At 32.7% G+C, this 22,131-nt stretch overlaps 1 protein-coding gene across 1 annotated transcript; it reads right to left on the reverse strand.

Moving 5' to 3' along the window:
• Nucleotides 1-2,501: 2,501 nt before the first annotated feature.
• LOC112737908 (protein trichome birefringence-like 31) lies at nucleotides 2,502-9,050 on the reverse strand. The gene is made up of 5 exons (XM_025788058.3): nucleotides 8,572-9,050; nucleotides 7,485-7,656; nucleotides 4,261-4,460; nucleotides 3,530-3,676; nucleotides 2,502-3,064 (listed from the first exon to the last, which is right to left on the reverse strand). The coding sequence occupies exons 1-5, from the start codon at nucleotides 8,955-8,957 to the stop codon at nucleotides 2,707-2,709; spliced, it is 1,263 nt and encodes a 420-aa protein (XP_025643843.1). The 5' UTR covers nucleotides 8,958-9,050; the 3' UTR covers nucleotides 2,502-2,706.
• Nucleotides 9,051-22,131: the final 13,081 nt, after the last annotated feature.

Raw genomic sequence — 22,131 nt, forward strand, 5'->3', positions numbered from 1 at the left:
AATTAATAAATTATTAATATATTAAAATAATTTAATTTTGCATAAAAAAATTTTATTATAAAAAAATTAAATTTTATATAATTATTTAATTATAACCGAGTCAACCGGTTCAACCTGACCCAACGGTTGAACTAGTGACCCGGTGACCCAGTGATCTCACTGGGTTGATTACCGGTTCGGTTCTGATAACTATGCGTTGAACTATGTGCAAGGTCACGTGTCGGGACCAGCTTCTCAAATCTTCACTTCTTTGTGTTCTTTTCACTTTTGCATGCTCCTTTTCAATCCTCTAAGTCATTCCTGCCCTATAAACCCTAAAATCACGTAACACACATATTACGGCATCAAATGATAATAAAAGAGGATTAAAAATTAGCAATTTTAAGGCCTAGGAAGCATGTTTTCAATCATAGAACAAAATTAGAAAGGAAACTTAAAAACATACAATTTACATGCATAAATGTGAAAATAGTTGACAAAATCTACTCAATTCAATCCAAAATATACCATAAAATAATTGTTTATCAGGCTTTCATCCATATGTTGTCAAAAAATAGCTATCGACCTTGTACTATTCGACAATGAACCAGCCTGATAATCTCAACCTATGTCAGGATAAGGAGGAAGTGGTTGATTGTTCATCGCAACTGACGCATTCCCAGACTGCATTGGGGAACGTAACTACCACCCATTAATGGCATTGTGGCCATAGGTGTCATGTAACTAGGAGGAAGGCCAAATGGAAGCCACCCTACAGTTATTTGTGGTTGAGTTTGTGCTTACGAAATTCTAGGACATGGCTTTTGCTTATTACCCCCAAAACTTGCACTAACATTTGTAGCATTTTTCCATAACTATTTCTAGGATTCTGAATACTTTCTTCTACATGTGATGAAGAACTTGCAGAAGTTTGTCCAACATGCACAGGCGCATTAGATTCTACATTACTACTAGGAACTTCTTCATACATATTAATAAGTTTAACACTTTGCGATCACATACACTAATAGTAAATCAAAATATGTATAAAACTGTGATAAACACAAATTTGACACAAACAATAAAATTGTCCTACCAAACATGTTAATTCGTTATGCAAGTTATTTAACAATAATCGAATGTCAAAATGATTCAGACGATCGCAAACAATTAACGTGGTTCGAAATTAAATATTTAGAGTGAAATTTATTCTTTTTTGTGAATACCAGTTTTATATACATCAAAATTTTTACTTTGTTATTGATGAAGAAGAAGACAAGAATTTTGCATAATCAAAATGAAATAGAATAAAAAATTGACTTTGTTTAATAAACTTAGCATAAATAGCACTTTACAGAAATTCAAATTATTTGAACATCAAAGAAAATATCCTCACATAATTTCGAAGGATTTAAAAGTATTTTGTACAAGACTTGACAAGATAATAAAATGAAACAGCAACATGAAATTGAAAATAAAGAAAAGCTACATAAACATAAGTGCATAATGGTAAAGAACAATAAAAGAAAATGAAGAAACTTACATAAAAATTGACTCAAAATAAAGTCTCAAAAAGTCTTTAGGATGTAAAAATTGTGTGAGTATTTCTGAAGAGAATTTCAAGCCTTTCTTTATTGCTTGGCACCCCATTTATAAGTATATTTAAGGAAAATCCCACAATGGCATGTGCCAACCCCAAAGCAGACTCAAAAATAATCATTCCCGCCATTAAAGCAACTTTATTCATGTTTATTAGTTATTGGATAGGCTCAAAGTAGTTAGTGGGTGAATTATTTTTATTAAACAAATTTTTATTTATAATTTTTAAGATAAAACAAAAAAATATAAAATAACATTAAAAGTAAAACATATTTTTTATTCTTAATATTTATATTTCTTTTAAAAACATTCTTAATATTTAATTTCATTCAGTTTTATCTGTAATATTTTTAATTCATTTAGTTTTGTTTCTAATATTTTCAATTTGTGTTAAAACTTTTTTCGAAAGTTTTCAATTTTATTCCCAACATTTACATAGAATTATCGTCTAGGATTAATTCTGATACAAATAAAAAATATTAGGGATAAAATTAAATCAAATTAAATGTTAGGGGTATTTTAAAAAAAAAATCATAAACATTAGAGATAAAAATATATTTTATTCTAACTTTAAAAGAACCAAGATATATTAGTTATAAAAAATAACTTTAATAATAAAAGTATTATTTATACAAAATCTTATATAAATTCTTGTGTATTCATTTAAAATTCTCCCTATTATTATTAAAAAAAAGTATAGGTAGACAATGAAAATACTAAACAATATGAACAATAGATATATTGGATGTTCATTTTCCTATTATTTATCAGATTTAGGTGGATAATTTGAAGGTGTAATGTGTTTTGATTTAATTGGTAGTTGTTAATGTTGTTCAAAAAAATTATTAGTTACCTAACATTACCTAATATATGACGGACCAATTCATACTGTTCAAATGCACATGTCGACACTATTGTTTTGGTTTCCTTGAAGAACATGCCAATAATAAATTACCTATGTTAATACTTGTCAATGATGTTTCCTTAACTGAAGATGTGTCTTGTAAATCTTCTTTCACAAGGCTGCAAATGTGCAACTTTTCCTTGGTACATAATGTATCTACTACTTCATATGAATATCCAATTACTATGTTTCAGTGTTTCCATTGTTTCTTTTGTTTCTTGATGTTAAGAAAAGTTTTGATAATCCTTCAATAGATATGAATATAGGATCTGATTCCATGCATCAGGGACTCCAGGTAAGCACCAATGAATGCAATCAGCAAAAGATTTTGGGTTGGCTCTCTGTTCTTTTGTCAAGAGCTTGCCCCTGCGTTCGCCATAAAGCGATGTATGAGCATCTTTTCTGTACTCTGATAACTGGGTGATGTTCAACAAGATCACATTGATTTGCAGCTTTTGAAGTGCATCATGTACTATCTTCATGATCTCCAGATTTGAGCCGCTGCCCCAATATGGACCACCCTGGATTGGATATGATTCGTTGAAGCAGTTTTCGTCTGTTCCAGGCCTCCATTCCCAGCTCCTAAACAAGAAAATCATTTGTTACTCTTCTTAAAACAGAGTTTCATTACTTGTCTCTTGATAATAGTTAAAAACTTTCGGCCATAATAAATTAACGACAAATAAAATTTTCCAATGCAAATTTACCTGGCTATTGGATCCATCTCTTTATTTTTTACCATGAAATTGCTATTTGTACATTAAATTGGTCATCAAAATCAGCCATTATATATTTTATTTGTACATAAATATATATATTTTTTAATTTATTTTTAATATATATTTTATATTTCAATACGTATTTTATATTAATGACTGATTTTGATATAAAATCTAGTATGATTGATTGAAAATTTATTCAATTTTTCAGTTATCTATATTATATGTATAGAAAAAGGTTTAAAATATTTTACTTTTTTTGTTTTCAAGTACTTGGCAGCAGAAGTCTAGTAGATGAAGCTTTGGAGGTGAAGGCTTGAGAGCTCACCAAAGATGTGTGGGAGACATGCTCATAAAGAAGACTTTTTGAGTCTCTTGTTTGATGTTCGATTCCAACCAGCTAGACCAAGTTTCCAAAGCCAAACTGTATGCTGTTGTCACATTATACTCTTTTACGCTGTCTGGGGATCCATAACTAAAATTTAAAAACATGAACGACTCAATAACAAAGGAGTGAAACATGTGGACATAATGGCTTAAGAAAAGGAAAAAAGATATTTACACTCAATTTTGTATATTTGAATTTATCACCTTTCATTTTTATTAATGTATTAATACGCATTAACATGGTTATTGCTCACATTCTTTATAAATTAAATCTGCATAATATTAATAAACATGACATTAATCAAGATAGTAAGTACTTTGTTTATCTTATATAGAGAAGTCTTAGACTCAACTTTTAGAAATAGCAAAAATATTCTTTTTTTTTTTATAAATTGTATATGATAAAAGATATTTTAAAAAACAAATTTGTACACAACATTTAACATATCATAGAAGTAGAATATTATACATATAACTTTTATGTATTTTTTTAATTTTAGTATTAAAAGTAGTTGATAAGAAGAGTGAGAAGATAAAAAAAATGATATTTTATACTATAAGAAAAATGTATAAAAAAGTGTAAAATAAAAAGATGTACATGAAAAATAATGCTAAGAATAAGATAACTTTTCTTTAAAAAACGTGATGAGTGGTTACTATTTAGGTACATACGAAGCATTGATGAGAGGGTTGTGCATCCACCAAACATAACTCTCAAACACCAATATGTCCACTCCTTGCCAATGTTTTCCATGGTTAGCAATTGAATCTAGCCTTACCATACGTTTATGTACAGTATGATTTGTTGCATGATCTGAAATTGATTCCACAATGAACGGAGCCCAGTAGTATTCAATTGATGCATTGAACTCCTGGAAAATAATTCAAGAGAAAATCTTAGAAAACTTGGTTTTCCAATTATTTCATGCTTTTCCCTATTGCATGCTTTTTTACATTAAAAATCAATTACTCCAATTGATATAAAATATATATTAAAATATATAATATACATTAAAAATATATAAAATAATATATATATATATATATATATATGCACTTTAGAAATAATGCACATGACATTAGTTTAGTCCCTAAATGTTTGTGACATCATTTTTGCTGTCATGTATTCTTAGAAAGCTAACAACATCTCCAACCGGAGAAAATTTTAAGTCCATTTACTGTAGTGTGAGAGGAAAAGAAAGATTTATGCGTTGGAGAGGAAAGAAGTTGAATTTCTACACTAATTTCGAGAAACTTTAGTTCCTCTTCAGAGAAACTCTGAATATCTTTAAAATAATGATTATATTAAATTATAATTAATTAAATAATTAAATTATAATTAAATAACTAATAATTATAATAATTATTTAATATAATTATTAATAAATTAATTATAATTTAATTATTTAAATAATTAATTATAATAAATAATTATATTTTTATTTAATTAATAATTTATATTAATGATTTAAATCATAATTAATAAAAATAATTATATTAAATTATTATTAAACATTATGTATATTATTATATTAAATTATAATTAATTTTTTTTATTTACATAAAAAATAAATTAATATTTTTACACCTAACAAAGAAATATTAAATTATAATTAATATTTTTATCACAACCTCAATTAGAAGAGAAAGATTTTGCATTATACTATCAATTTTTTTTAAAAAATGTCCAACTTTAAAATAGGCAGCAACTAACATAGACAGTTAAGAGAGGAATTGATTGAACACATATACCAATTTTATAATTCTTGTAATCAATTATAGATCTTAATTATGTTTTTCTTTGTATTAAGTAATTTTATAAATTAGTATAATCCCAAATTATATATTGTGTATCATTGTTATATATAAATTTTTTTAATATTAATATCTTTTAATAGTGAATTATTTTTGAATTTATAAATTTAAATAATATTTTTGAAAAAATAACTATATTAAGTTTAAATATTTTAATTAATTAATTAAGTTGGATTACAGTAAGGACTAAAGTTAGTTCCTCTTAATAGAGAAGTGAGAGATTCTTTGAGTTTCTATTTACTGTTTATGACGTAAAAACTGATGTAGAATTACTTTTTATGACAGATAGATCATAAATAGAAATTGGGATGAATTTTTTACTGAAAATGGTCTAAAACTTGATTGAAGGATGATGCTTTCCATTTCATTTTATTTGATGATTTGATTTCCCTGAAAAGATGAAGTTTGTTTGAAAAAAAAGGGATGAAATTTGTGAAGCGAAAAAAAAAAGGAAAAGGGAGGGATTAATCATTATTTAATCAAACTAAGAGGCAAAACATACCCTTTTTTTTTTCAATTTGTTCTTTTAACAACATTCGTTTGAAGGCAATTATTAATTCTAAATAGTCACAAAAAAATTATTAATTTTAAATAAAAAATAATTATTTATATCTATAAATTTTATAAATATTAAAAAAATATTTATCAAAAAAAATTAATGTTATATTCATAAAAAATTATTTTTGTGCAACAAAAGTATTCAAATTTTATATTTTTGTTAATTTTTTTAATAAAATTTTTAAATTATTCGTGTTTTTTGTCTTTAACCTCAATTCTACCACCATTTCTTCTTCTTTCGCACCATGTAATCTGTCCCCATCATTTTTTTCTCGTCACTTCCCATCACATCCACCTCTACATCAATATTAACAATGTACTTCACTACTCACCGCACCACCTCACTACTACCACAGTCCACACACATTTCACTAACAATAACAATAGAGATGAGAGAGACACAGAGGCAAATAAATCAAAAAAGAAAAAAAAGAGAGAAAAAACAATAGAGGTTGTGTGTAAAAAAGAGAGAGAGAAAAAGAGCGAGAGAATGCACTAGAAGAAGAGGGAGGGAGAGGCGCCAGTGGCAGTGGCCTGTCACTCCCAACCTTTGTTGCTTGATCACTATTCTTGTCATCTGCGACACAATCAGTGTCAATCTCTCCTCTGTCAACACCAACGTCATCAATGGCGCCATCTTCTTCAAGGTACTCAAGATTCTCTCGATCTCTCTCCATCATCCTTCCGTTAATCTTTTTTTATTTTTGACAAAGAAAATCCGAATGCTTTTATGGTTTGATTGCTTGTAGTTGTAGTTGTTAAAGGATGATGTGATTATAGTTGTGACAATAGTTGTGACAGTAAAAAAGGAGGAAGGTGAGGCTCATGGGGTGGAAAGGTTGATGTAGTGAATGTCGATGTCGTCATGGTAGTGGTGATGGTGGCGGTGGTGGAGTAGCAAAGAAGAGAGAAAGTGATGATAATGGAAGATTGTGAAAATTTGAGATTTAGAAAAGAAGAGATATAAGTGTAGTTGAAATAAAGGATCGGATAATTTAAAAATTTTATTAAAAAATTAATAAAAATTTAAAATTTTAATACTTTTGTCACATAAAATCCATCTTTTATATGTATAAATATAACATTAATTTTCTTATTTGATCAGTAATTTAATCTGCGTTCGTAAAATTTATAAGTATAAAAGATTTTTTTTCTATCTTAAATATTTATTTATCAATAATTCGAGTTTTTGAAGCTAGTTATCGGCTGGTAAGAGTGATATGTAATTATGTATAGACTTTTAGTTCTCTATTAATTATTAATAAATAATGTTCTATCACTTATAAAATTTATTATTTTTATTTAATATTTTACTAATAAAAATATTTTTATACATAATACTAAAAATATAGTATTGTTAAATTCTAAATTTTAAACTATAAATACGAAATTCTAAATTTTAAAATTTAAATTTTAATAGTATAAAAATAAAATATTAACTAATATTAATAGAAAAGGTTAGTCCTAACATTATTTATTATTTATTTATGAGTTATTATATCCATTGACATATACTTCATTACCTCTGCCTTGAAGATCTTCATAGGTGGAATTCTTTGGAGGGATTTCTTTCCTTTGGGAATTACAGACTGTACCAAACAGACCATGCTCTCAAACTGGCCTCTCTGTAACGAGTCCCCAATAAACATCATTCTCTTGTTCCTCAACATGTTCAACAACGTCAGAGGGTCAAATCTGAATTCATGAATGGATGAAACACAACATTATGTGATGCTCACACTATAGTCATGGGAATTGGGAATATTTTCGGGTATTTTGAGACTTCCTGTTTAAGTGAATGGAATATTTATAACATCAAATTCTAACACCATATTTAAAAACTATATACACAAATCGAAAAGTTTTATTTTAATTCGAAATAATTATTATTTTTATTGTATTCATATTTGTATCTATTATTCGGATATTGCTTTTACTATTCAAATATTCATTTTATATTATATCTACTTATATATTTTAATTATACAATCTATGTATTACCTTACGAAATACAAAATATAGAATTTATTAAATAATTGATACTAGTAAAATAGTACTGAGAAGCATGTTATTCTATCTAAATATCTAACATATTTAATATGAAATAAATCCTAATGAATCAATCTGTCCGACTTAAACAATTCTAAAACACTTCTAGAGAATAAAAATTTGTTGTGAATTAGAGTATCCAAGCTAAATTTTTTTTTAGAGATTAATTTGGGTGTTTTCGATTTTGTTAGATAGACAATAATTTTGTAAATAATGTGAACAGTGGGTTTTAGAATTGACCCAATAAAGTAAAAAAACATTCCATTTTTAAATTACTTCCTAAACCCTAACATTTGGATAACTATCTGCACATCCAGTGAATTGAATATCCAGTCATTGTTAAATGTGCATGAGCAAATCAAATAAAAAAAAAAATAATTACCCAACTAAAAATAATCAACATAATCATCTGCCTATTAAATTAAATATCCGACATATCTATTATTCGTATTATTTGATATTCTCACTATCTCCCCATACTTTTTCTTGTTCGAATGAAAGTATTGAAGTGCTTGAAGTTGCATGTTACTTGTCTGAAATTGTTGGATTAATAACTTATACCTTGGGATGTTGCATCCATGAGGCTGCCACCTCCAATTCTTGTACAAAGAATCAGGCCTTCCATTCCTCTGGCAAGTGGTCTGCTTTACCAAGTAAGGGCAACTCTCTTCCTCATAAAGAGGGTAAGACACATTATCCCAAACCCACTTCCCTTCAAACACATTGCAATCTTCTCCGATTCGGTCCTCCGGCAACACCGCCATCGGCAATTTGTTCCTTCCACCCTGTCCCCGTGGCGGCCTTCCATACACCCTGAAAGCGTAGCTGTTCTCGCTCCTTAAACTGTCGAGGACTAGCCTCGAAGTTCCAAGGAGCAGGACAGAGTACAATATAAGCGGAAATAGAGTTTGGATCTTGCGATCAAACAATGACTTCAAAGATTGCATTGGTATGGGAATAGGCCTAGCGATTTGAAGGATTTATTGTGAGATGCTATAGCGTTCTAACTTTTATTGGAGAGACATGTTAGTTAGTTTGTTTTTCTTCTCCAAGTACTTGATTTTTGTGGATTGCTTGAGTTTGAAGCTTTTTAAAAAAACATCCTTCTCAACGAACGGTTGGTAGGATCGAAGTTTAGCTGCTGAATGTATTAGGATTGAAGGAACATATGTATATGTTTGCTTTTTCTACTTTTATAACAACTCCGTAGAAAATGTGTACAGAAATAATTAAATCAACTTCGAATAATCTAAATAAACTGAAATTTTTTTTTTCACAGTATCTCCTATTTGAATCCAAGCATACTAGTGAACTAATCACTAGACCAATTCAAATTCATTAAATCAACTGGAAGATGAATAACACGTATAGTAATACACAATTATGGAGTGTCCAATTTATACCTTGAGAATTTATAAATTCAATACTGGCGCATTTATCATAGTGCCTAGAGAAATTTTAGAAGCTACTGATGAGCAACAAGGATGGCACATTTTTTTTTTCCTATGATGGAAAAGCTTTTCAGCACCGAAATATTTGAACAAAAGTAATATTAGGTAACTAATATTACAACCATCAATTTCAGTGAGACTATATCAAGTTGTCAAATAAATTTAGTATAAAATCTATTAAAAATGAATTAAGTTTGAATTTTATAAATTTTTTAATTTAGTTTTGAATTTTTTATTTTTAAAAGTTTTAGATTTATTTTTTGATATTGAATATAGGTTGTAATGTTGGCTCCAAAAATTCTTTTTGAATAACTCAAATAGGGATGACAATGGTCCCTATCTTTGTGTTTGGTTGGTGTCTTTTAGACATAGAGACACAAACACAAATACACAAGTAGACATAGATACAGATATATACAAATTTTTTTATCATGTTTAGTGATAATATATAGGACACAATTTTTTAATTTAAATGTCTATTTTACCCTAAACATGATCACCACTATCACCATTGTTATCAGTGGTGGGCAACAAATCTTGAGTAGCAATAATGGTGGTGGTAGAGGAAGGAGTGATTGAGGGAAGATGATAGATTGAGGGAAGATGATAGATATTAGATAGAGGCAGAAGAAGAGGGAAGGAGAAGGAGGAAGAAATGGTATTAGGGATTAAAGTTAAAATTGAAATTTAAAGGGAAAAAATTAGTGTCTTGTGTCTATGCCTTAGTGTCTTAGCTTATAGGTGGTACACAAATTTTGTGTATTTATGTCTGATGAGTTTGGAAAACTCTAAATTAAATTAGTGATGACTAAACATTATTAATATGATTAATTACAAAATTATTAATTTGATTTTGGTTCATATGTATTAATTAAATAATTTTGCAGTACAGATTTTGCTATTGGGCCAAAAAATAGCAAGTCCAAGATGTTGAAAGAGAATCAGCCTTGGTTATAAAAATGTTAAATGTTGTGGCTGAATTATTACTCTAATGTCGGGCCAGATTTAATCATTATTATTAGCCCAAATTAATTTTTGCTAGAAACTAGCATGCTAGGTTCGAAAACAAAATAGAGAGAAAGCAAGGATGCTTCCAACAGATCCCATTTCCATCATGTGGTGGATTTCAAACTTATTCAATTATCATTAATTATATTAGAAACATGAAAGAAAAAGAGAAATTGATTTGATGGCAACTTAATGATGATCCACGCCACTCAAAGCAAAAGGGAAGTAAAATTAATTCATTTTAATTCATTTATTCAAATATATTAAATGCTTTTCTTTCTACTCTCTCTTCTCTCTCAAACTTTCGGTCACTTCACAGAGGAAATATGGAAGCTAATGTAAGCTATCAGAAAGAAGTGATGAAGCTAGAAGCAAGCTTGAAGCCATAGTGATGATGGCATCAAGAAAAAAGAAAATCTGAAGTATGTTGTGGCTGAGATCTTTACCACAAAAGGCAAGATGTAGTGAAGTAAGCTCAAGCCTTCCATACCCGAAAATGGAAGAAGATCTATTCGGTCAGAGGAAGAAAATCCTTGGAGGGATGGCTCGTCTCTGCTTTTACTCAACCACTACAGGAGGTAGCTACTGTAGCTATGTGGAGGATGATGCAGAAAGTAGAGCAGATGGAGCTGTCATCATCAAGAACTCATCAAGGGCTAGAAATCCTTCTTGGAGTGCAAGTCAAGATGGAAGGTCCGGATTGATGAAGCTTGGTGTAAAAGGAAGACACAGAGGTAATTGCATGTTGGTTATAGCATTTGGTTTCCTCTCCTCTCTCTCTGGCCGAACCGGTTTTAGTTTGAAGTAGAAGAAGTTTAGCTTGGTTCAACAGTTTCAACCGTGGAGGCTTCCCCTTCTATAAATAAGGGAAAACAGCCAGGGTTTGAAGTAAGGAGTGAGAGTGCAACGCACAGAGTTCTCATAACTACCTAAACTAACAGAAGTTCTTCTCCTTCAATGTTCTTCATTTTGTAATTTTTCTGTTTAATTTTGTCTGTCTTGAGTCTCATGAAAAAAGGCAAATAATAAGGTTTGTAAGAAAAAGCCATAGAGCGAAAAAAGGCAGAGAGTGCAAAATTAAAAGAAAAAGCCATATATGTCCTTAGAGGTCCTTTGTACATCTGTGTTGTGTTTCATGATTATGTGGAAATCCCCTTGCAAGTTGGGTCAGCACTTAGCAGTTGAAAGCTTGACAGTGACCAAGTCAAGTTCAGGATTGGGGATTAGATTCTGGACTTGTCCCGGATAGGAAGGGTAGTTCCTAGGGAGAAATTGGTGTATGTAATCATGATGATTATAGTGAAATTCTATCATTGTTGTGATGGAGACTGGATGTAGGCTGCATTGCACTTAGCAGCTGAACCAGGATACATCTTGGTGTGATTTTCTCTCTCCTCTACTCCATTTCTGTTTTCTGCTGCCTAGGAGACAAAACTGAAAAATATCTCTTGGCTGGTTACGAGATAAAAAGAAAAATTCTCTTGACCAGGCACGAGACAAAAACAAGAAATATCTCCTCAAGTGTTCTAAAAGGCCAGCAAGTGTTATTAAGCGAAAAAGAGGCTAAGATTCAACCCCCTTCTCTTAGCCACTGATAAACCATCAATTGGTATCAGAGTTTGGTCTCAAAGAGATCAAGCTTTGCAGCCTGGAGAAAAGATCCAGATGGTAGATAACAGTGGCTCAAACTTGGTGTCCTACAATTTGACAGAAGGACAGTCAAGCAACAGACCTCCTCTTTTCAATGGGAAAAACTACACCTATTGGAAGGAGAGAATGAAGATTTTTGTGCAAGCAGTAGATTACAGATTATGGAAGATCATCCTGGAGGGTCCTCAATATCCAACCACCACAAGTGTTGAAGGAGTAGTCTCCCTTAAACCCGAAGCCAGTTGGACCGAAGAAGACAGAAAGAAGGTGGAGCTCAATGCCAAGGCTATCAACTTGTTCAACTGTGCAATCAGCTTTAAGGAGTACTGACAGGTATCACGATGCACAACGGCAAAGGAAATCTGGGACAAACTTCAAGTCACTCATGAAGGAACCACCATAGTAAAGAAGATCAGGATAGACATGCTGAACAGAGAATATGAAATGTTCTCAATGAAGGAAGGAGAATCCATAGATGAAATGTTTGAAAGATTCAACATTATCATTGTTGGCTTGGATGCTGTGGGGATTAAGTATCCTGAATCTGTGCTTGTGAGAAGAGTCTTGAGGTATCTCACAAAAGAGTGGGAAACAAAGGCATTGATAATATCTGAGAGTAGTGGTCTTGATTCCATGACATATGATGATTTGAGAGGAAATTTACTTGCATTTGAAAATACATATTTGAAAAAAGATACAAAAAAGAAAGGAATAGCTTTCACATCACTAACCCCCTGGTTGATGAATCCAGTGATTATTCTTCTGAAAATGAGTTTGTTTCGTTTGCCAAAAAATTCAGGAAAATGGTGAAACTCAAGGAAAGAAGCAAAGGAGGCAGTTCTAGGAAACAAAAGAAAGATTTCAGCAAAGTGATCTGTTACAACTGCAAAGAGACTGGCAATTTTAAATATGATTGTCCTAAGTTGAAAAAGGAAGAGAAGCCAAAGAAGGGAAGGAAGAAAAGACTGATGGCTTCTTGGGAGGACTTGGAAAACGACTCAGAAGATGATGAAGAATCAAAAACCAAGTCCCAACCATATCTCATGGCAGATCACGTTGAACAGGTAGTCTTTCATAACCCTGACACTGAAGATCTTCATCTTATGATAGACCACCTTTCTGAAAAAATTAGATGCTTCTTGCTTGATAATCAAGATCTTGAACAACAAATCACCATTCTTAAAGCTGAAAATGGTTTTCTCAAAGATAAATTAAGGGAGGCTGAAACTGCTGTTGAACTTGTTGAAGAAAACAAGCAGTTAAAAGCTTAACTTAAAAGTTGTGAAAGCAATCATTCGGTAGTGGCATATGTAAACTGTTTTAAAGAAAATGAAGAGTTGCTTAAAGAGGTCAAAAGGTTTAAAGAAGACTTAGCCAAGTTCACTCAAAGTTTTGAAAATCTAAATCAAATCTTGGCTAGTCAAAAACCTCTTTATGATAAAGCCGGCTTGGGTTTTCACAAAGCTTTAAAATCTGTTGAAAAAATTTCTTTTGAGAATGTGGCTTCATCTTCTAATGATACAAGGTTTCAAAACCCAACAAGCTTTAACAAAACAGCAACTCCAAGATTTTGTAGACTATGCAACCGGAATGGTCACTTTCCTATTCAATGTTTCTTTGGTGAAAGAATGATTGGTAACAAAGTTTGCAAAATTGTTTTGGATTACAATAGATTGGGACAAAGAAGATAGTTTAACGTGAAAGGATCCAAGAAGATTTGGATACCTAAGGTCACTTGAGCTCATTTTGTAGGTGTGCCTAGCATCCAATCGGAAGGACAATATGTGGTACATGGATAGTGGATGCTCTAGGCATATGACCGGAAAGGCAACCTTCTTCATTATGCTTGATCAGTATGATGGAAGGTTTGTCACTTTCGGTGATGATGGTAAAGGAAAAATAGTGGCCATTGAAAAAGTTGGTAAAAGCTTCACATCTTCTATAAATGATGTCCTTCTTGTTGATGGTTTGAAACACAATTTACTAAGTGTAAGCCAATTATGTGATATTGGATATGAAGTTATTTCTAGAAAATTGGTATGCTTAGTCATTTGTGAAAAATCTGAGAATATTTTGTTTGAATCTAAGAGATGTAATAATGTGTATGGATTGACTCTTGAAGATTTAAAAGATCAAAATGTAACATGCTTTACATATCTTGAATCTGAAAAATGGCTATGGCATAAGAAATTGGGGTCATGCAAGCATGTACCAAATTTCTAAGCTTGTTAAGAAAAACTTGGTTAGAGGAATTCCAAACATTAAATTTGATAAGGATATTACTTGTGATACTTGTCAATTAGGCAAACAAGTAAAAATCTCCTTTAAACCAAAAGATGGAATTTCTACCAAGAGGCCATTAGAAATGTTGCACATTGATCTTTTTGGTCCCACAAGAACTCAAAACTTAGGAGGTAAACAATATGGCTTAGTAGTGGTAGATGATTACTCTAGATTCGGTTGGGTACTTTTCCTTGCTCATAAGAATGATGCCTTCCATGCTTTTTCAACCCTTTGTAAAAGAATTCAAAATGAAAAAGATTTGAAAATTGCCCACTTGAGAAGTGATCATGGAAAAGAATTTGAAAATCAAGACTTTGAAAGATTTTGTGATGATTTTGGAATTGCACATAATTTTTCATGCCCTAGAACTCCTTAACAAAATGGGGTAGTTGAAAGAAGGAATAGAAGCCTTCAAGAGATGACTAGGGCTATGCTTTGTGAAAATGATGTTCTAAAATTTTTGTGGGCTAAAGCTGTAAATACAGCTTGCTATATTTTGAATAGGACAATCATTAGGAAAGGTTTAAAGAAAACACCGTATGAGCTATGGAAAGGAACCCACCAAATCTTAAGTATTTCCACATTTTTGGATGCAAATGCTTTGTACTTAACAATAAAGAGAATCTTGGTAAATTTGATCCAAAATCCTATGAAGGAATGTTTGTTGGATACTCTATCACTAGCAAAGCTTATAGAATTTATCTCAAAGATCATAGGACCATAGAAGAATCCATACACGTTTCTTTTTGTGATGCTAATGCAATTCTCAGTGCTCCTTTAGATGATGATACAGGTAGTGAAGCAAAAACAAGCCATCAACCAAGTAAAGAAAGTTCCAATGTTGTTCCAAGTGAAGAATCTGTCCGTCCAGTTTTGTCTCGTCAGGATGGAGGAGACATTTCTGTTTTGTCTCCTGAGCCAGTAAGAGAATCTGGAACAGAACAACCCACTGAAGCTCATCGAAGCTCAACATCACTCCGGAAGCTAAGAGAATGGAAGTCCATGAGGGGTTATCCTCATGACTTTATCATTGGTGATCTCTCTCAAGGTGTAACAACAAGATCCTCAACCAAAAAGCAAACCGAACCAAGCAATCTTGCTCTCTTGTCACAAATGGAGCCTAATAATGTGAAACAAGCCCTTGAAGATCCCTCTTGGGTCAAAGCCATGCAAGAAGAGCTCGCTCAATTTGATAAGAATGAGGTTTGGACACTAGTACCTCATTCGGATGGTAAGAAGGTAACGGGTACTAAGTGGGTTTTCAAAAATAAATTATGTGAGAATGGAAAGGTTGTTCGTAACAAGGCTAGATTAGTGGCCCAAGGTTACGATCAAGAAGAGGGTATAGATTTTGATGAGTCTTTTGCTCCGGTAGCAAGAATGGAAGCAATTAGGTTGCTTCTTGCCTATGCTGCCCATAAGGGTTTTAAAATGTTTCAAATGGATGTCAAATGTGCTTTCCTTAATGGCTTCATAGATAGAGAAGTGTTTGTGGCACAATCCCCTGGTGCGGTATTTTACAACCACACTTACTAACCGGCAAGTGCACCGGGTCGTACCAAGTAATACCTTACGTGAGTAAGGGTCGATCTCACGAGGATTGATGGATTAAGCAACAATAGCGTTTGATAGGCTTAGTTAGACAAACAGAAAAGAGTATTTGAATATTCAATCGTGCAGAAAATAAAATAATAAAATAAATAAGTTGGGAAGAATATATGGAGAAGATAGTTAAGGTTTCAGAGTTATCTATTTTTTCAGATTAATTTTTCTTACTAACCATTTTAATCATGTAGGATTTAATTTATGGCAAACTATATGTGACTAGACCCTAATTCCTTAGACCGTCCTAGTCTCCTCTAAAATTCATCAACAGCCAATTCCTTGGTCAATTAATTCCAATTAGAGGGTGAAAATCAAATTTCAGTTTATATGCCACAAAAACTCTAATTACCCAAAAATAAAAGGATTATATGTCACGTATCCCGTTAAGTCCAAATAATTAAAATTTAGGAGAAATTGTTTTCAAGTTGTTGTTCAAGTAAAGAGCTTTTCCAAGTTTTACAAGAACTCAAATAGAAAGAGGGTCATACTTCCGTTCCACCCAAATTCATAAAGTAAGGAGCGAAAACAATTCTTAAATTATAAATCCACACATAAATTAAAATAGAAAAAGCAATAAAATTAATCCATAGACAAAGCTCCTAACCTTAACAGTGGAGGTTTAGTTGCTCATAGAAAAGAGAGAAAATTAGGATTGTCAATTATGTTCCCCTGATGGGATGAAGTGGAATCCTCCCCCGGGACCTCTCTACAAAGGAAGGAAAGTTTCTCCCTTTTTATAACTAATCCTAATAAATTTAAAATCTAATATCTAAAACTAAAAATTAAAATAATATCTTTTCCTAATTTAAGATTTGAATTTAAATTTGAATTAATTAACAAATCTTCAGTTGATGGGTGGGGACCACTTGTTCTGTCCATTCTGCAGCTTCTAATCTGTGTTTTCTGGGCTGAAAATTGAGTCAAAACAGCCCAGAAATCGCCCCCAGCGTTTTCTGCATTTTTCTGCACGTGGCACATGTGACGCATCCGCGTCGTCTACGCGTTCGCGTCATTTGTGCAGATTCCAGTCCACGCGATCGCGTCAGGCACGCGATCGCGTCATTGCGATTTTCACCATTTCGCGCGGTCGCGTGAGCCATGCGTCCGCGTCGGTATTCGCTGGTCATCTCCTTGGCTTCTTCTCTTTCTCTGCAGAAACTTCATCAAATTCCGCCAAATGCTACCTAAAATAAACAGTATTGTACAAAACTCAAAATAGCATCCATAGTGGCTAAAATATAATTAATTCTTAATTAAATTCAACAATTTAGGTGCAAATTCACTAGGAAAATATAGGAAAGATGCTCACGCATCACAACACCAAACTTAAACTGTTGCTTGTCCTCAAGCAACCAAAACTAATATAAGCTTAGGATGTGAATTTGTATGAGAATGAGAGTTCGATTAAGCCCATGTCTCTTCTTACGGTGGGGTTTACAACTGCAATCTTGAATAGTTTTGGCATCTCACTTTATCCTTTGAAGTTCAGAATGATTGGCATCCTTAGGAACTCAGAATTCAGATAGTGTTATTGACTCTCCTAGTTCAATATGTTGATTCTTGAACACAACTACTTTATGAGTCTTGGCTGTGACCCTAAGCATTTTGTTTTCCACTATTACCACCAGATACATAAATGCCACAGACACATAACTGGGTGAACCTTTTCAGATTGTGACTCAGCTTTGCTAGAGTCCCCAGTTAGAGGTGCCCAGAACTCTTAAGCACACTCTTTTTGCTTTGGATCACGACTTTAACCGCTCAGTCTCAAGCTTTTCACTTGACACCTTCATGCCACAAGCAAATGGTTAGGGACAGCTTGATTTATTAGCCGCTTAGGCCAGGATTTTATTCCCTTGGGCCCTCCTATCCATTAATGCTCAAAGTCTTGGATCCTTTTTACCCTTTGCCTTTTAGTTTAAAGGGTTATTGGCTTTTTCTGCTTGCTTCTTTTTTTTTCTGCTTGCTTCTCTTTTTTTTCTTTTTTTTTTCCGCAAGCTTTGTGTTTTTTCACTGCTTTTTCTTGCTTCAAGAATCAATTTTATGATTTTTCAGATTATCAATAACATTTCTCTTTGTCATCATTCTTTCAAGAGCCAACAATTTTAACATTCATAAACTTCACTATAAAAAAATATGCACTGTTCATGTCATGCATTCAGAATCACAGAAATACCACCACATTTAAGTAAATAAGACTATTATTCAATATAGACCCACTTTCTCATGCAATATATCACTCCTATATATATATATATATATATATTTTTTTTTGATTTAAGCTCAATGAGTAATACATGAGACATCTTTTCAGAATTAAAGCAATAGAAAAACTAAACTAGTCCTAGGATTCTAACTAATAAAGGATCATGCAACAAATAAAGCAAAATAACAGGAAACCGGAACATAACATAGAAAAAGAGGGGAGGAATAAAAAATGAAAGGAACTCAACCACCTTAATTATCCTAGCGGTCGCTTTATTCTTCAGGTTGTGCTCCTTCGCGAAAATGATTCGCCTCCCTTTTGTACTAGAAAACCTATAAGCGCAGCGTCAACACCAAACTTAAAGGTTTGCTTGTCCTCAAGCAAAGAAGAACTGAAAATAGAAAAGACAAATATTAAAATGAAAGAAAAAATAAAAGGATAAGAGAATAAGAGAGAATTAGGATTGGGAGAGAGAGAGAAAGAAAACTGGGCGGCGCAAGCGACGCGTTCGCGTCAATGACGCGATCGCGTACGTTGCACATTCTTCATCATGACGCGTTAGCGTCAGGCACGCGTCCGCGTGGATGGCCATGTATGCAAATGACGCAGACGCGTCAGGCACGCGTCCGCGTGACCAAATTTGTGCTTTTAGCACACTTCTTGCCTCAAGCCAGCTTAACTCTCTATCCAGATACCTTTTACGTCGATTTTTCGGGTCACGCGTCCGCGTGGATGACGCGATCGCGTGAAGTGGCAAAAAATCATGGATGACGCGGTCGCGTGAGCCATGCGTCCGCGTGGGCTTGTTTGTGCTAGAGGCATAATTCTTGCGCCACTCCCGCGCAACTCTCTGTTCAAATTTATTTTTCACGCACACATGATTTACGCGTTCGCGTCAATGACGCGATCGCGTCGTGTGCCTCTTTCTTTCTTTCTTTTTTTTTTTTTTGCCTGAGGTGTTCGGTTCCTGTGATAAAATAGTTGCATGATCAGAAAATTAGTAAGAACTTAATAAAAATCAAGTAAGTAAAAACTACTACTACGAAAAACAACTAAGAATGAAAAAGAACGATCATACCACGGTGGGTTGTCTCCCACCAAGCACTTTTAGTTAAAGTCCTTAAGTTGGACATGTTGTGAGCTTCTTGTCATGGTGGCTTGTGCTTGTACTGATCCAGGAATCTCCACCAATGTTTGTAATTCCAATGGCTACCGGGATCCCAAACGAGGCGCATAACGCCTTTGAGCAAGTGGAAACAAGTGACAGGGCCCCAAGAGTGTTGATTGTGGGAATGAATTCCAGGGTCCCAAACCTTGCTTTTACACCCGTCTTCTTGTGTATCACCATTGTTCCCACCGGGTGGCAAGCAATCTGAATTCTCACAGAGACATCCAAACAACCTCCTAGACCCATTCAAATTAGCTCTACACCAATTCTTGCACTTCGATTTAGAGCATGCAACCATATTGAACCTTGCTTGACAACTCTTACCACTAACCATCTTCCTCTTACTCTTAATGCCATAAAGAGCTCTAAGTTGACCATCCGTCTCCAGTAGCCCATATTCAAGTGGGAAAGTAAGGATTAAGGATAGGAATTTTACCCACTTGAATGTTGTATTGGATGGTGATGGCTTTGGGAGAGGTCTTGCAAGCTCCACTCCCTTGTGTTCTTCTTTGAATTCTACCACCTCTTTGCAAGCTTCCTTTATTTCAACCTCTTCCTCTTGGTAGCTTTCTTTTAATTCAATCTCTTCTTCATTGCTTACCAAGGGCATGGGAGGTTGTGTATCTTCCTCCTTTGTGGGTGCATCTTCCTCCTTTGTTTTTGCATCTTCCTCTTCTTCCATGTGTGAGGATGGAAAGTTCTCTAGTTCACTGGAGTATTAACTCCTTTGATTATTTTCCTCACTTTCTTCCATAGGATCTTGCATTATATCTCTTGGAAAGAAATTTGCTTGCTCCTCTTCCTGTGGTTTGATAATCGACTGCACATGCTTCTCTATATTTTTGACACTTGTCTTTATATCCTGTAAGAATTCTTTCATGAGAAGCTCAACATCTGATGGTATTTGAAATGAATAAGGAGGAGGTGATGGTTCTTGATAAGAGTAGGTATATGGTGGCTCTTGATATGGATAGGGAGGTGGTGGCTCTTGATAGTTGGAACATGGAGCATTGAAGTTTCTTTGGTTTTGACTTTGCCAACCAAAATTTGGGTAGTTCTCCCATTCATAATGATATGAATCACTACTCGGGTGTGAGTAGTAACCCATATGATCTCTCTCCATTATTTATCCTTAGCACAAAACACCAAAAAGGAGTAAACGCACCATGTGGTAAATAGGAAAGCAAAGAAAAAAAACAAAAGTCTAAAAATTAAAATAAGAAGAATCAAAACAAAATTAACTAGGAGACATCAAACTTAATTTCAGAAATTAAGAAAAAAAATATTAATACTATTTTATTTAATTATTAAAAATATTTTTTTTGGGTTAAAAATAGAAATAAAGTAAAACTAATAAAATATTTAAAGATAAGAAAAATTTTTTTGGAAAGAAACAGAATAAAAATTGAAATAAATAAATAAATAAATAAAAATCAAAAGGAAAAATAAAAAAAAACTGACGAAGGTTTTGGAAAGAAAAAAAAAATCAAAAGTTGATTGAAGTAAAAAAATAAAACAGGGCAGGGGATGGGAACGAAAAAAGAAAACAAGGAAATTTTTTTTTAATTTTATTTAAATTTTTTTTCGAAAAATAATAAAATAATATTTAAATAAAGTTAAAATTAAAACGCCTAATCTAAGCAATCAAATAACTAATAGTTGTTAATCACAGTCAATTCCCGACAACGGCACCAAAAACTTGGTGCGGTATTTTACAACCACACTTACTAACCGGTAAGTGCACCGGGTCGTACCAAGTAATACCTTACGTGAGTAAGGGTCGATCCCACGAGAATTGATGGATTAAGCAACAATAGCGTTTGATAGGCTTAGTTAGACAAACAGAAAAGAGTATTTGAATATTCAATCGTGCAGAAAATAAAATAATAAAATAAATAAGTTGGGAAGAATATATGGAGAAGATAGTTAAGGTTTCAGAGTTATCTATTTTTCCAGATTAATTTTTTTTACTAACTATTTTAATCATGTAGGATTTAATTTATGGCAAACTATATGTGACTAGACCCTAATTCCTTAGACCTTCCTAGTCTCCTCTAAAATTCATCAACAGCCAATTCCTTGGTCAATTAATTCCAATTAGAGGGTGAAAATCAAATTTCAGTTTATATGCCATAAAAACTCTAATAACCCAAAAATAAAAGGATTATATGTCACGTATCCTGTTAAGTCCAAATAATTAAAATTTAGGAGAAATTGTTTTCAAGCTGTTATTCAAGTAAAGAGCTTTTCCAAGTTTTACAGGAACTCAAATAGAAAGAGGGTCATACTTCCGTTCCACCCAAATTCATAAAGTAAGGAGCGAAAACAATTCTTAAATTATAAATCCACACATAAATTAAAATAGAAAAAGCAATAAAATTAATCCATAGACAGAGCTCCTAACCTTAACAGTGGAGGTTTAGTTGCTCATAGAAAAGAGAGAAAATTAGGATTGTCAATTATGTTCCCCTGATGGGATGAAGTGGAATCCTCCCCCGGGACCTCTCTACAAAGGAAGGAAAGTTTCTCCCTTTTTATAACTAATCCTAATAAATTTAAAATCTAATATCTAAAACTAAAAATTAAAATAATATCTTTTCCTAATTTAAGAATTGAATTTAAATTTGAATTAATTAACAAATCTTCAGTTGATGGGTGGGGACCACTTGTTCTGTCCATTCTGCAGCTTTTAATCTGTGTTTTCTGGGCTGAAAATTGAGTCAAAACAGCCCAGAAATCGCCCCCAGCGT

Source organism: Arachis hypogaea, chromosome 13, assembly GCF_003086295.3.
Source record: "Arachis hypogaea cultivar Tifrunner chromosome 13, arahy.Tifrunner.gnm2.J5K5, whole genome shotgun sequence".
NCBI classification, from domain to species: Eukaryota; Viridiplantae; Streptophyta; class Magnoliopsida; order Fabales; family Fabaceae; genus Arachis; species Arachis hypogaea.

What these genes read in the sequence shown, in the direction of transcription:
- LOC112737908 (XM_025788058.3), bottom strand. Translation starts at nt 8,957, where the DNA reads ATGCAATCTTTGAAGTCATTGTTTGATCGCAAGATCCAAACTCTATTT. An exon ending in CATGGATGCAACATCCCAAG is followed by an intron (nt 7,657 to 8,571) that starts GTATAAGTTATT and finishes TCATGAATTCAG; the next exon opens with ATTTGACCCTCTGACGTTGT. An exon ending in ATGTCTCCCACACATCTTTG is followed by an intron (nt 3,065 to 3,529) that starts GTGAGCTCTCAA and finishes TTTCTTGTTTAG; the next exon opens with GAGCTGGGAATGGAGGCCTG.